Below are 17,153 nucleotides of genomic sequence, written 5' to 3'. Positions count from 1 at the left end.
AGGCAGGTGTCGGGGCGTGGGAGGCCTGGCTGTGGGGGCCCTGAGGTAAGCAGGTGCAGGATGCATAGGGCAGCTCCACCCCCCACCTGTCTCGTGGCGAGTGGCTACGAGCAAGCAGAAGAAGTGGGCTGGCTGTTAGTGCTGCCGCCGTGAGATGAGACAGGTATCGGGGCATGGGAGGCCTCTCGTTCATGGAAGAAAAAAAATAAGACATCCCCTGAAAATAAGCCCTAATGACTAAGGCAAAAAATAATAATAAGACTGGGTCTTATTTTTGGGGAAACATGGGTAGTTGAAGTAATACAGAAAAAAAGAGATCTGTTAGCAAAACCTGTACCATTTATTTCATATCAAAATTCTGGATGCATCTCCTCTCTCTAAGCACTTTTACCTTTCCAGTCCCTATCTTTCTTTTTCCATACTCTTTTGTAGATATGAGGACATAATAACCCCTTGAATTTATGTGAATATTCTTCTTTTTCCAACTATTCACACATAATGGTGCACAGGACTGGACATTATACATTAGGCTCATTCCAAACTATTACTCTTCTTTCATTTTATTTTCTTTCTCACATGCTGAACATAATTTGTGCTTTCTGTCAGTATTTATTTCCCATGCTTAATGCAAACTCCTGCCAATCCGGATTCTCTCATGTATCCTTTGTTGCAGCCGGATGGAACCACTTCTGCTAAGAGTAGCTCCAAGATTTCTGTGAAGCTGAGTGACTGAAATGCTTGGCAAGAAAATGGTTTTGGAAAATGATTAATTTAGAAAAGCAATTGCCCTTGTGAGCTTCGTTATACAATATATTACCAATGTACAGTAAAGGGAAGATGACATTTGTGAAGCTGCATGGCAAATTTGCTCTGTGGAATTTTCTTAATTCTGTCTTCAGCTAATTTGAGCAATTAAAACATAGCAGTAGAGCACTGTTAATACTAACATGTAATTTTAAAATGAACAATTGGTTGCCATTTGATACAGATTGTTTCATTTCATCACCCACATTTCCTTTTGCGTTCTACATTTCACTGCATTCTCATATCCCATTTCTACAGGCTATTAAGCAGTGGAAGGGAAGCTTAGTTTAAGCGCAAAGGTAATGAAACAGGTAAAATCTTACAAAAGAAAAGTTAAAAGGTTTCAGAACCATTGCAAAACTTGCTGGGAGAAATTTTACACATCTCACAATTATGAGGCCAATTATGCACATTTAGATATCAAAGGGGCATTAAGAGAAGTATCCAAAACTTTTTTTTGTTTTTTTAAATGAAAGTGTGAAGAGTTCATTTGTTATAGAGACCTACCATTATTTGATTTTTCTATATATTATCTACAAAGCAAGCAAGCAAGCAACTTTAAAGTTGTTCAAAATTCTGGTTTATAATCACGAGATTCACATGGAGATTTAACTAAAATTGTACTTTTAAAATTGAGTTAAGCAACAACAATCGAATTGCCCTACAGGCCTTATGAAAAATTAATGAAGTAGATGCAATTAATATCTAATAAACAAAACATATAGTCCTTAGATAGGTAGAACTGTTCAACTCAACTGGGATATGTTTCTTAAAGACACTCTTATTAAACTAATTTACTTCTTAAAATTGCTTTTTAAACATGGCTTACCTCTTCTGTTCGATTTCTTTTATTATCACGAATAAAATTACGTTATTTATTTAAATTAAAGGCCACCAAATCTGTTTCAAAAAGACCGGTCTAACAAGATCATTTCTATAGTGATCATTCTATGCATTGATTTCATGATCCTTCTCTTTCCCTGTCATTACCATGGATGAATGTAAAGCCCTATGTGACATAATTCCAATATTAGATTGGCAGGCACATATGCACACATTACAGAGATGTGTATGAAAGGACGCAAGTGAAGAATCGCTTTATAATAGATTGATTTCCTGTAGATACCTTACATCACTCGCTCATGAACCAGATGATGTTAATATTTAACCTGCATGATCTGAGAAAAGCTTTTAAATTGTATTTACATCTAACGGCAGACTGGTCTCCAGGAGCAGTTCCTCTACTTCAATGATTATATATTATAAAATTGTGATGGTTGAATCATTAGATAGCATGATCTTTTGAATAAAGGAAGCCCTTGTGCAGTCCAAAGTAGAATGTCTCACTGCGTCAAATTTTACACAGTATTATCTAGGCAGAAGTGGTGACTAACATCAAAATGCAGGAATAAAAAAAAATTGAAAATAAAATTGACACAGAGAAGAAAAGTTTGATTATGAAGATAAGAAAAAAATAAAAAAGGAATAAAATCTAAAGATTGTACTAAACAAGTACTTAGTATCAAAGTATCAAAAGGTGAACAAACTATAGAATATGAATGACATCAGAGAAACTCTCTAAGAAGTATAAATATCCTTCAAATTCATGCTGGAAATGTGAACAAGAAGGGACATTTTATCATGTTTGGTGGATATTTAAAAAAAGCCAATTGTTATGTGCAAATACATGCACTAATTTAGAAGACTACTGTAATGTCCAATTGAAACCAGAGACTTTTCTTTTGGGACTAATGGATAAACAGCTGGAAAGAAAAGTCATGGAACTTTGTTTTTATATATAAGTATAATAAAATTATTATATGCTCAACAGTGGAAAGGTCAGCACTACCCAATAGAAGAATGGTTGGTGAAGATGATGGAATTTGCAGAGATGGCTAAATTGACTTTTTTGATTAGAGAAAAGACAGATATCTACATTTATGGCTGACCAGAAAACCCTTATAGACTTTTTGCATGAAATTGAAAAAATGAATTTTTGATTATTAGACAATATTAGATAACAGAAAAAACTGTTGATGATTAGAATGATTTGATGATTAGTTTTAATAATTATAAAATATTAGATAACAGAAAAAGAGAGCTCTTTGGTGTAACCCACAGAATAAGAGACAATTTTGTTATCAATCTTGTCCGTCCGTCCGTCCGTCCGTCCATCCATCCATCCATCCATCCATCCCTAAATGGCAAGGGAGGTGAGGTTATCTGAGGGACTTTCTCCCTATTTACAACTAACTGTCCAGCAGGAGGGGGATATTTTCAGGCAAGGAGTTTTATTTGATGAAACCCAAAAGGAGAGCCTTTTTTTGCCATGGTACCCACCCTATGAAACATTATTCCTTCAAAGTGAAATTCACTCAACCTGATTGGCATTCCAGAAGGCCTTGAAATCCTGGTTTTGCCATTGGCCTGGGGAACCCATGGAAGTGTGGGGCCTGTTAAATGGTTATATTGTTTCTAAGCTCAGAATGCACTCTGCAATATGTGTATGTTATAGTTTTAAGTGGTTTAATTGCATTTCTAAATGATTTGTTTTTAATAATTGTAATTGTTTGGATTTGGATCTTTTAATTTTGTGTGCTGGGCAAGGTCACAAACGTGACTTGAACCTTTCCTTATAGGGTTTAAAAGGTGGCAATTAGTATCTTGAATTGTACCCAGAAATGCAAATGGAACCAGTGAAGTTCATGCAGCAGCAGGATAATATATGCAAACAGAGATGTGCCCAGCATTCCGTAACTTGCTAGTTGTAACTTTCTGATGGTCTTCACAGGAGGCCTCATATAAATCACATTTTTATAGTCCAGCTGGGAAATAACTAAGATATGAACAACTGTGAAGAAAGCTCCCAATTCAGAATTCCGGTTCTGCCTCGCAGCGATGCGGCCGAGGGACTGAGGGGCTCCACACCCCACAGCTGGTTTCGCCCTGCCAGGGGACCCTAAATGTGTCTGATGTCGCCCCGGAGAGGCAACGAAGAAAGGAGACACTCCAATGATCACGGAATGACGGCGGTCGATCCATTCAATCTGGGGGAAGCCCTCTAATCCAACAGGAGAAAGGCTAACTGCACACCAGCGTCTAGCCGAAGCTGCCAGCAGCTGAAGCCCAAAAGCACAAATCAGAACAACGGTGAACAGCGTGCTTGAAACTGGGTGAGAGTATCAATCTTCTCTCTTCTATTTTGTAACTGATTCCTTGGAAAAGATCCCCAAAGCAAGAAATCCTCCAAAAGTGAAGGGAGGGAATCCCATCCCCACCCCTCCATAGACGGAAGCGGCAAATTAACTTCCAAGGGGGAAAGAAATATACTGAAATGAAATTAATATTACTATAGTATGGATAAATCTAAAAATTAAGAAAACTGTTAAGATTTTATATCCTAAAGAGTCCTGATGAAATTTAAAAAAAAAGAAAGAAAAATAATTCTTTGTTTGAAAAAGTTGGGAAATAAATAACTACTGACACCTAGTGAGAACTAAAGCATAGAACAATAGTATAACACTGACTCAGAAATTGGCAAGATGCCCAGAAATAAAGAATAATCTGTTTCCTTGAACTTTAATAACCCTCAGCTAAAAAGAAAACTGCTGGGAACAAAGAAAGAAAACTTACCAGGCCACCTATAAGCTTTAAGAAGTGTCTACAAAAACAACAACAACAACCTTTAACTGTTGTCTAAGCTCAAGAATTGTTTGCAGAGAAAGAAAAACTTTGACTCTTGGCTAATCTTCTAGAGGGGAATTTACTGGAAGGCTTTAAGGTGGCGAAACATTTTGCTGCAATTCTGACTGGTTGATAATTGAAAGAACCCTGAACAGAAGAATTGTTATAAAACACTGCTTTCACTGATGCCTTGATAATTGGAAATGCATTGGATTACAAAAACCATATATAAAGATAAGAACTATATGAGATTTGGTTGTTTGGATTTTAAGATTGGCTGGCTTGATAAGGCTAAACACAGAGACTATGGTACTGGTGAAAGACTACCTGGAGGGAGGGGACAAAATGGATATTGCATACCTATCTAAAAGTGACAGGAAAACACACCTAATATTCCCTTCTGAAGGACCTAGCCTGGAACATCAGAGATCTGCAGAAGCAATACTCCAAGATGAGACAAATACTTTCCAAGAGGAAATGTATGCAATGCTACAACAATTCAAATGACAATGTTTTCAAACCATGATGAGATTAAAAACCACTTTGATGACATAAATGAGCACATGTTCAATTTAAAATCACAAATAAAAAACTCTCAGAAAACAACGATAAAGAATGAACAAACAAACCAGATAACAAAATACAAACTAGAAGGAAGCGACTTAAACAGAGAAGCCACAAATGAAGAGAACTACAACTTAATACAAACAGAAAAAAATCTACAAACTTTTGCCACAACAATGAAAATGGAAAAGATATCTTATCTCTCATGACTTCAAAACAAACTTGAGGATAAAAAAAAAGATTTAATAAAATGGATTACAGAGGTATCGGGAGAATAATTAGAGTCTAGAAGACAAAAAGCATACATCATTTACAACCTGTCTTTCTCACTCCCAACAATATTTACCAAAATACAAGAATCTTCTGACAAGCGGAATATACTAACTTGGAAAGCTATTCGACAAAAGAAGGCAACTAGAGTTAGTTTCAAGAGACCTGATTCGAATTACCAGATGGAGTACTACATGATTAAACACTTGTTTGAATATGGTTAAAAGAATAGATAATTTTGGATATAAAGGAGCTATAGTAAGAGGGATAAGAGACATATGTTTTATAACATATGAAATGTAAAAATATTGGGATGATGTATGTGAAGGAAAAATTAGGACATTTAAAGATAATTAACTTTGAGAGAAGTATGACTGAGAAGAATGATTTGAATACTGAGGGAAAACTAAGCTTAAATAAGAATTTTGAAAACAGGACATACAGTGACTTAACAACATGACTTTTACAAATATAATCGAAACATAAGCCGATCAGAAAGCATGTTATATGTGGATGTTATAAGATATATAAGTACTATAGTATCTTTATAATATACGAAATATGGAAATATTGGGATGGTATAAGTAATTGAAAAGTTTGGATATTTAAAGGTAATTAATTTTGAGAAAATTATGTCTGATAAGAATGGTCTGAATATTGAGGGGAAATTAAGTATAAATAAGAATTCTGAAAACAGGATGCATAGTGATTTAATAAGATGACTTTTACAAATACAATTGAAATATAAATCAATCAGAAAAGATGTTATATATGGATGTCATTGTTACCTGTACAAATACAAAAAAATGTCTATATTCAACTTTGTATGCATTGAAAATATTAAGAATTATATCTGTCTAATGCTGATAAAAGAGAATATTATTGGTAGAAGGGAAGTTCAAAGAAACAAACTATTAATTAATATATTGATTATGGAATTATAGAGATTATTATTGTTTTTTAAATATATGAACCCAGACAACACACTATTTACTAAGCATTAAAGATTGTCATTCTAAAAAAATCAATAAAATATATTTTTTTAAAAAAGAAAGCTCCCAATTCAGAAATGGGTGTAATTGGCACACAACCCTTACCTGTGAAAAGATTCCTCTAGCCATGGCTGCCACCTCAGCAGACCTGTGAGTCCATGAGGACCTCCACATTGTCTATTGCCTCTGTCTGGGAATGCTACCTCTTCAAGAATCAAAAATATTACGTCAACAGACCCAGGGAGGCAGAAAACCCTCAAGTCATCCCATTTTAAAAGTATCTCCCAATACAATGAATGCAGAGTATATTAAGAAAGGAGATGTAGAAGTTGCTTGAAACCGAGTGAAAACAGTTGTTGCCTGTGTTGCCTGTGTGTGAAATTATACTAATGGAGAGAATGAAAGTGAATAATTGGGAGAATGATAAAAGGAAAGGTACTGGGAAATTGCAATGGTGATTTCTAAAATAATACTGCAAGCTGGCTCATTTGGACATTGCTTCCATATCAGGCAAGCAGATAGCAATGAAATATTAATACTTGACTCTTGAATTGGCTTGAATTCTGTTTTTGACTGTTTTAAATTTGGTTGCTTGAGATACTGATGCACTGAACATGGACGCTCAGCTGCCTACACACATCTAAGATAGGAAATCTTATACAATATATCTCTTCAGCATTTGGTAAAGTCATTCATACTTTCTACGCTAACAATAGCGTTGTTAATACTGTTCTATAACGATAATAATAATAGTTGTTTGTCCATGATTCTGGAAGAGAAAAATATATTTTCTAAATGTTTGCTTTGGGAGTTAGTCATAGAATAATTGGCATCATGTCAAAACAAATTCCCAGCAGACTGTAATTAGGGAAATTCACATTCCATCAACAATTATGAAAAACCCCTCCCAATGATATTAATAATTCAGTATTACACTTGCAATCAGATGCATTAATATTGTGTATTCCACAAAGATCATACATTTAGAGTGTTTTACAGGCAGAGCGGGTCTTTTGCATAGCTTTAAGAAAATCAGTTTTCAAAACTTAATTTGAGATAAGGTTTTCATGAAAAAAGAATAAGGCAAAATGAAAGAGTTCTTCTTTGGATCATGGTTAGTAAATTAAATTATTTCATGATTTTTAAAAATTAAATATAAGTACAAAACTAGCCCTCATTATTAAAAGTATTATTTGGGGATTTAGTCAATTTAAAAATTAGCAAATTAATAAATTAATAAAGCAAGAATAGAGATAAGATAAACTTAAGATAACTTTATGATTAAATCTAAAGGCTAATAGCTATTATATTACTAACAGTTCAGATGTATAGTATGCATATATATTCAAGAACTTTTAGTCCAATCACTTTTGAAAAATCCATTATTCTTGCAATTACTTGCTCTAGAGTATGTCTATGGAGATTCTCAGTCATCCAAGTCATAGTTGTACCAAAGATGCTTTTTCACGAGGCAACTGGACTTCCTTGTTTTTCTTTGAAGACGTTTCGTTTCTCACCCAAGAAGCCTCTTCAGCTCTGACTGGATGGTGGAGAATGGAAGAATTTATACTCCTTGTAGACCGTTGGTCATTTGCATTCTTTTAGAGAGTCGTTGATGCTACCTGGATAAACAGATAAACCTCCAGGTGGCATCAACGACTCTCTAAAAGAATGCAAATGACCAGCTGTCTGCAAAGAGTATAAATCCTTTCATTCCCCACCATCCAGGCAGAGCTGAAGAAGCTTCTTGGATGAGAAGCGAAACGTCTTCAAAGAAAAACAAGAAAGTCCAGTTGTCTCATGAAAAAGCATATTTAGTGCTCTGGAGTATGTTGCTTATTTTTTTTAAAAAATGCCTAATAATAATAATAATAATAATAATAATAATAATAAAGTTGGAAGGGACCTTGGAGGTCATCAAGTCCAACCCCCTGCTCAGGGAGGAAACCCTATACCATTTCGGACAAATGGCTGTCCAGTTTCTTCTTAAAAACTTCCAGTGTTGGAGCATTCACCGCTTCTGGAGGCAAGTTGTTCCACTGGTTAATTGTTCTAACTGTCAGGAAGTTTCTCCTTAGTTCTAGGTTGCTTCTCTCCTTGATTAGTTTCCATCCGTTGCTTCTTGTCCTGCCTTCAGGCGCTTTGGAAAATAGCTTGACTCCCTCTTCTTTGTGGCAGCCCCTGAGATACTGGAACACTGTTATCATGTCCCCCCTCGTCCTTCTCTTCATTGGCAGAGAACAGTTAATTTTCCAATTCTAGTGATTGTAACACAAGCATACTTTATTTAAAAAGGACACACTTAAGAAACACTGGAAGACCATGATTCCATTATATGCAAACTACACTGAAATATATTAAGTGTATATTATATTATATATATTATATTCGTGAATGCAACAATAGCAACGTGAAGTATTAATACCACTTTACAATGCCTTGGTAAGGCCACACTTGGAATACTGCATCCAGTTTTGATCACCACGATGTAAAAAAGATGTTGAGACTCTATAAAGAGTACAGAGAAGAGCAACAACGATGATTAGGGGACTGGAGGCCAAAGCATATAAGGAAAGGCTGCTGGAATTGGGTATGTCTAGTTTAACAAAGAGAAAGACGAAGGGGGACATGATAGCAGTGTTCCAATATCTCAGGGGCTGTCACAAAGAAGAGGGAGTCAAGCTATTCTCCAAGACGTACACGTCTTGTAATCAGAATTCTTTAATTCTGAAAGTTCCCTTCTAACCCTCAAAATTATAAATGGTATATGAGCTACTAAGAGATATCTTTGAAGAAAGCCTGTCATAATAATTTGTCCAAAATTATCAACACATTATTTACATATATTTTGGCCTCAATCCCTGAGACACTTTCAATATCTCAGTGTCTTCTACTGACAGAAACTGTGGCAAGGCACTCTATGAAACGAGTTTTGATGGAAATCCTTATGCAAATAATGTTACAGTGAAAATAAAATCTCATGCCGTACTTTGGTGTGGAAGGGATAAAATAAGGACACTGATAAACGTCAAGACTGATAATCAGCATTCAGAAGGTCTTGAGTTAGAATTTTTATCAACAATTAAAATCCTTGCTTACTACTTACTCATGTAGGCTAAAGAGAGTTATATCCCACTTTATATCAATAAAAAGTGTTTGGACCCTTTGGGATTTTAAAAAATGTGTGACAGTATTATTTCAATTTGGAAATTATAAATAAACAGACTTCTTAGAACATATATCAATGAAGGTGGTGTTTTTAAAAATTGTCCACCCATTGTGCAATGTTCCAGAATAATGTTTCAAACAAACTGGGACTAAAAATTATTGGAAAATTTATTTCAAACGATCAGAATCCTAGAGTTGAAAGGTCCCTCAGAGGATAGCTGGTCTACTTAGTTCAGACATTGTTTTTAAGAACAGTTAAGAACTGGAGTGAAATGTAAATTGGATCACAGTCTTGTTAGTTGACATGACTAAACATAATCATCCACACTGCACTGAAATAGTTTCTATCTATTCATTCAGTTGAGATAGCAAATGCAGAATCTTTTTTGAGTTGCTGCCTTTTAAACGTGGAATGCTTCTGCAGCCACGCTCAGCTGTGAATCTAGTCATGTTTTTATTACATGACATTCTCTCTAGGGATAGGATTAAAGTTTTCTTGCTTCAGTTTTCATTTGTTATATTACCTTATGAAATTGTTTGTGATGTTCCTTGTAAGACAGTTTGCCCCGTAGAAGATTTCACAGCAGTTCAGAGATACAAATTACATCAGAGATTAAGCCTTCTAGTCTGCTGATTTCTCTACAAAGAATAGGATTAGTAATTTATATCTTTCTATATTTTTGTATAATGAGTATGAACAAGGCTTGCTAAAGTCTTAATATCGAGGAGGTACACATGCTGAGAAATAACCCAATTTGTCTGGTTGGCATAGGGAAACCATTTGATTTATATTAATGAACTTGTAAATGAGAATATGGAAATAAATAGGCTAAAGCCTTCTAAAGGCATTAAAGTATCGTAGGATGTGTGTGTGTGTGTGTGTGTATACACACACACAAACACACACACACACACACACACACACACACACACACAAGCTTAATCTAATCCTCAAGAATTTACCATAACATGTGCTTTCAACACAAAGCCTATAATGCCCTCATTTGGTAGGTGGAATTGTTACACACAAGTGCACCATTAGGATCACACTTGCTTTAATGCAACTTTATATTTCATCTTTGGCTGACAGAAAGCTATCTTTCTCCTGTTTGAGCACAAATCTTTACCTTTTCTGACATCAGTAACATTAGCTAAAATGTAATCTGTTGCAACACAGGGAGAATCCATATTTTTAGATTTTGTATTTGTGAGCTGCAATGGGCTGTTCTGATTTATTAATTTTTGGTTCAATAAACTATGAAATTCTTTTTGACAAAAAAAGGAAAAATACATGGTTTTAATTAGCAACTAATTTGAGATTTGCAACATAATTTCTTTTTTCTTCCATCCTCAATAACTTCCATGTCTACTTAGCAAATTGTCTTTTAGCTCCAACACGCAGTGAAAAGATTGGACTATGGAATTCAATTAACTCCTGCAAGGGTGAATCTGGTTCAAAGGACAAAGATATATTTATTTTAATATAGACATTTTAATAAATGAACATCAGATATTTTTCCGTAAGGAAGGGTTTCAATGAATAAACTAAATATGCTGTAAACATGATTTGAAATGCTACCTCTCTATTTAAGAAAAAATGCTTTGTTTATAATATTTGTCTCACTTGCCTCATGTTTCTTTCCCTACCTGTGGGATCAAATCAGGTGCTATAATTCTGATCAAATATGGTGAGGTACTCAAATTCTTGTTCTTGTTTATCAACCAGCTAAAGTTGGGATTTTTGTGGCTCATGAAGATTTGTAAGATTTTGCTATCATTGTTAAATTATTATCAACCAGGAATTATTTCTGAGCAACATCAAACATCTGTACTAGTTATGTTCTTAAGATGTTCTGAGACTACCAATCACATATTGGATAATTGATATGGAGTTTTCTGTTTTACTATGAATGACTTTGGCTAATTATAACATTTGACCAAAAACACATTTTTGATTCTTTTAATTCACCTTCTGTGCTAATCACAAAAGATTAACACAATAGAATTGTAAAGTGCACTTATAAAAAATTAACAACAGTAGAACAGATTATGTATAAATCTGGTAAAAAATATTACATGCCTAAACAAGTTTTAATTTGGCACCAACACCGCAGGCACATAAGTGAAGGCAGAATTTCTACAAAAACCTTCTCTCGTGTTCCCTTCCAACAAACCACACAAATTCTTTTTATAAAAAGTTAAGGCATGTATAAGTTAGGGTTTGGAAAGGAATTCCTTCACTTGTTTGACTTGAAAAACATAAATAGCCAATAAATCCAACTCTCAGGGCCAATTTGAACTGTGGCAACTGCATTTGCATCCACTGAAATTGCTAGTTTTCTTCTAGGCCGGCCCTAAGTACAGCACTCTACAATATTAAAAGATTATCAAAGCATGCATCACTCTGACAAACTAATCACTCTCTGGAACAATCACAGATTGGTCAACCAAACAAAAGTGGCAGAAGGCCCACTGTATTATTTGTGTCTTTGTTTATTTAACAAGTTTCTATTCCCTTGTAATAAAAATTATTCTGGTGGCTGATGCAGAATTATGTGTGCTTTAAGTGATAATACTGGATATAGATAGTTCTCCAAATTTTCTGCTTCTAAGATTGGGATATGTAAAATTAGTGGACCAAAATTATTGTAAACACAAATCAAATTATAAGAATTCTTGTAAACCCCTTCAAAGTCTCTGAAGAAGAGAACAAACAATTCAGTCTAAAAGCACATTCTACTCATTTTTAAAACAAACTATTGTGCAACAAATAACGGCCTGTCAGGTTATATCTTAATTCTTTCTTTCACGCACTAGCTGTGTTCATTTCATGTCACAAGTTTATTCCATCCTGTTTTTATATTTTAAATCTATTAAGCAACGTCAACTTGAATTTCCCCTGAATAATGCTGCAGGTTAGATATAAAAATAGGGACGGTACAATCTTTGAGGGGTAACATTTATGTCAGTTAATTAATATGGATAGTTGAGCTTTACATCTATCTCTTTTTCATGTTTGCACATTTGGGAAATATCAGTGCCTGATACCCACAGAGTCATAACACTCTATAGAGATTTGAAAGACAAGACATTGAAAACCGCAATTCTTTTTCTGCACAGAACCTGGGTACAAGGGGTTTCCCATAGTGATACTGGTTTATAGTATATATTCAAGAATAAATTAGTAGGTTTTTGCTATATTATATTCTGCATTTCCCAAACCCGCAGTCATAGATTACCGTAATTTAGTTCCAAAGCTTCATTCTGTACAAAAAGGAGGTCTCCATACTGTCTATAGTAATGGATATGTATTATATTCTGAAAGAAAGACAATTTTAAAGAATTCTGTCTACATCAGTCTGGGTGCCTTCCCATTATTTGGATTTCAACTTACAAAATGATCAGTAAGGGCCAGACTGGATAGGGCTGCAGTCTCAATCTTTGACACATTATGTATTAATAACATCTAAAAAAAACCCTGTTGTTAAATGTGCTATCTGAAGAATTTGAAAAAAAAAACTTTTGGCTTTTAAAGTTCAGTTTAAATGGGATGTTTTGACCCTGGCACTGAAATACACTTCTGGAACTAAGAAAGTCTAATTCAACAATTGAGTTTAAATTCTTTATTGTTTAATGTTCTTTGAGAAATGACTGGGATTATTGGAAAATCCTAGGTAGACCATATACCCCAAAACAAGAACAAAAATCACTTCATTATTTGACATTTTTCCAGGGTATTTAAAAATACATATGACAGACTTACCTGTTTTTAGTGCTTCCCTTTTGACAATATTTGTTCGGAAGAATGTTCTAAAACTTAATGGAGTTATGTCACCATATGTTGACATCTTCTCTACAACTTGTTTAAACATTTCCACCATACCATGCAGGACTAGATCTAAATTGATTGTAGAAGCTGATGATGAAGTCACAGTTAAAGATATGGTAACAGCAGTAGCACATGTTGGATAGGACTGCATAGCTTCACATCTAATTTGGCAGCTCTCCAGTGACCTTATCTGTGTAAGTTTCTGCCTCTGTTGTTGGTCTACTACTGCAATGACATGCCATTCAATGGAAGCAGCTCTTGGAAGAAAAGGTACCACAACTACAACTAGTTCTCCATGTGTTGCAGGCATATCATTATTTATGTCTTCATCTTTTGTCTGGAAATAAAGCAGACCACACCAAACATTAGAAAATATTATTGTTTAAAGGTGTATATACAGTATACATATATGTACACATACATAGAGGGAAAAATTATAAAGATTTAATGCACAAGGACTGGTAAGCTATGCACTTCATTGTATAGATCAAATAACACATGTCACATAAAATTTTGTTTTATGTGAAAAAATAAGATGAAAAAGGAGGAAGCAACAAAATGTATTTCATAAGAAGAAAATAATTTAGAATTATTTTTAAACACTAATTTAATGTGGTCCATATTAAATAATGATTTATCTTTCTGTTACATTGATAGCGAGTTCACAAACAGAAATCTTATGATGGCTAGAAAAGCAAATGAATAGCAAATCAGAGAGGACCATTTTATAAACCCAGGTTGGATACAACTAACTGGCCAATATGAAAAATGGCCTCATGCCATTCATTACAACAAAAAAGCAAATAAAGAATTCCAGAAACTTAAAAAAAACTTAATTCCTGCAGCAGACATACATACAGAATCATATTATTAATCTTTGTAGGAGCCAATTTTCATCCTAACTAAGGCTGCTTGTTTCTGAGTCCATGGAGTTCCTTGAAAGTATAGAGTTTCTAGAAAAAAGGCATCTGGGGCACCTATTATTGATCCAAGGTTGTAAATCTGGGGTTGCAGAATAAAATTTATGCAAAATGCTGGTGACTTAACATGGCCTCTTCACAGGGATATGAAAACTAATTCCTGTTTCCCAAATCACCACAGCAGAAATTCCTTTGTTTGTTTTCCCAGGGTGTTGATTCAGCCAGTTGTGGTGGGACTTTTCCTGTTCTAAAATCACTTTGCTTTCACTGGCTCTTGATACTGTAGCGTATTTTAGTTCTTTTCCTTCCAGAGTGATTTGCTGCCCTTTACATTATGCTTCTTTTTTTTCATTTCCCAGCTGGTCTAGAACTCCCTTCAACTGCTCCCAGAGTAGTACTCCTAAACAGCTCTCAGGTTGATTTTTTTTTTTTGTCGTAGCTGGTGAGATATCTCCCTGAACCTTCTTATCCCCTCTACTTTTGTCTTTTAAAAAATAATGTTATTTTTGTTTAGTTAAGCTTTTAATCTGCTGACTAATTTCTTATAAATTGTGGTTGGTTTTGTTTCACCTTGAATATCTTTCTAAATCCAAAGCAAAAACATGAGGAGAAGAGGAAGTAGTACCCTGACACAATTAAGAATTGATGACTGGTTCCAGACTCAGACTGCATGTCAGTAAGTGTAAAAGATTTACTTTTCTTAAACAACCACCTTGAACCTCTGGTTATTTATAAGAGGTTTCAGTTTATGAGGTAAAGGTAGAAGCAGAAAATATAAATGCATGGGATATGCCTGCCTCTCTCTCTTTGTCTCTCTGCAAGAAATGTTTTTGCTGAATCAACAGAGAAGTAGCTAAAAAAATTACAGTGCACGTAACAGTCTACATTTCAGGGCTGAATTCATGGCACATCAACATTTTATTGATGACACAGTTTTCCTGGCATATTTGAGTCTAAATGCCATCAATGGAAAATTGAACTCTTTTCTATATCTTTTAGAATATTCCCCAAGAGGCATTCCAGTAGGTAAGAAAATTAACTGAATTCATCCCACTAAGATAAATTGTGTTATGATACATTTTGCAACTTAAATTATTCTTATTATTCAAAATAATGCAACACATATCTACAAATGTAGCTTTTCTAAAAAAACAAAAACAAAAAAAACAGCAATTTCTTTGCCCTAACTGCTATGTATCCCAATTTGTCCAGTGGATTTATAGTGGTAAAGTGTCTTCTAAACTCCAGAGACATTATACTTACATTTAATACCTGCATAGTCCCATCTATGTTCATGAAGATGGGAAACTACCTGGCTTCTCTTTAAATTTCTCCTAGCTAAATTTCCAAATTTCCAAACCTGACAAATAAGCCTTTATTAGTGCCTACTTATGTTGGGCTCACTGCTAAGAGAAGAACTGGAAGAAAAGATACAGATAAGAGCCTGGCTCCTATCCCAGAGAGGCTGACCTAGGAAGGCAAAAACAGAATCCCTGCCAGGATGAATTAATTCTCTTCTGCTGTCCTACTCTTAAATACAAAACTCTTTTGTCTTGCTACCCAAGAATGGTCAAGTTTTTGTTCTTCAAAGTTAAGGCAGGATTTAGCTTCCCAATGGCTTTACAATTATTGTCCAGAAGACCCAAATCTGTCTTCTGATAAATTCAAAGGGACTTGTTTTAAACAGCTATCATGAAGATAATATAGCTGTTCCTAACTATGATTTATCAAGAGCAACACATCTTCTTCCCCAGTGGCATGCATCTCTGTCATCCTGTCGATGCCAGATGGAATACCTCTTTAGTCTATCACTTGCTTTCCAGCAGTTATCACTAAATGGCTCAGATTCTGTTATGGTGGACATCTCTGTGCAGACTTCTACTTATTTATTTTAGCTTCTCTATCTCAGAGACCCAACCTAAAACAACAGATAAGCTCATGGATAAAAATTATCACATGCATTCCTTGTTCCCTGCCGGTTCCCTGTCAGATGTCGCCTGATTTTCTGGATTCATTATATACAAATGTCTCAACTCCTGTCATATGTGCTCTCTTTTCCAAATGACCTGTCAACACTGCAACGATCCTGGCTGAAGCCATTTTTGCTTTGTTTTCGGTTGCCACAGTACTGGGAGGGGGGAATGAGTGGTTTTAAGGTTAGACTAAACAATAAATTGTCCCCTGGGAACCAAGGTCATTGCTGCCTGACTTTTGGTGGGCTGAGCCTTCTGTTAGAAAGTCCGTCAAAGTATTATATTGGGGAACGCGGATAATAACATAGTGTTGGGGTGGGAAGTTCAACTTTGTAACATTGTAATGCTTGGGAGGGAATTACAGACTTGGTTTCACTTTTGACTATGCCGATACTTTGTAGCCAATAAATATGTTCTTTAAGGAAACCTCTAGCCTTGGAGTTCTGCTTTTACTGGTCTCATCTATTGGAACCATGACATGACCATTATTCTCTACCCCTACAATGCATATTTTGTCTTGAAACATTGTAGAATATTGCTTTAAACTATCCAAACCAATACTTGTAGACCAGGGTTTTTCAATCAGTGGTATGTATACCACTGGTGGTACTTTAGCACTGGCAGGTGGTACACGACCCCCTAGCCAAGTGTAGCAGAGGAGGGAATGAGCTAAAGCAGTGCTGCGCAGGCCTGGAGGAGACCAGGCTGGAGCTGCAGGGCTTGGCAGAAGCCCCAGGATCTATGTGCGCGGCTGCCTGTTGGTTGGAGTTTCCGGTGCACCAGGAAGAGAAAAGGAGGACGAGGAGGGTGGGGAGAGGAGAAACTATAAAAGGAGCAGGTATTGACGGGAGAGAAAAAAAACACATGGAGAAAGAGAGAGAATAGAAGAGGCTTTTGTTAGCAAAGCAGAGAGGAGAGAACGAGCAAGTAGCCTTTGCGAGTGAAGGGT

General features: G+C 35.3%; 1 protein-coding gene across 1 annotated transcript in view; it reads right to left on the bottom strand.

Annotated features, from left to right (window-relative positions):
- DPH6 (diphthamine biosynthesis 6) overlaps positions 1–17,153 on the bottom strand; it is a 222,252-nt gene that overhangs the window by 36,934 nt on the left and 168,165 nt on the right. Inside the window, exon 14 of the mRNA XM_015813576.1 lies at positions 13,246–13,648. Coding sequence (XP_015669062.1) covers positions 13,246–13,648 — 403 coding nt within the window. The remainder of the gene's footprint in view (positions 1–13,245; positions 13,649–17,153) is intronic.

Source organism: Protobothrops mucrosquamatus, unplaced genomic scaffold, assembly GCF_001527695.2.
Source record: "Protobothrops mucrosquamatus isolate PMUCROS unplaced genomic scaffold, P.Mucros_1.0 scaffold170, whole genome shotgun sequence".
Lineage (NCBI taxonomy): Eukaryota > Metazoa > Chordata > Lepidosauria > Squamata > Viperidae > Protobothrops > Protobothrops mucrosquamatus.
This window is presented reverse-complemented; position numbering and strand designations above follow the sequence as displayed.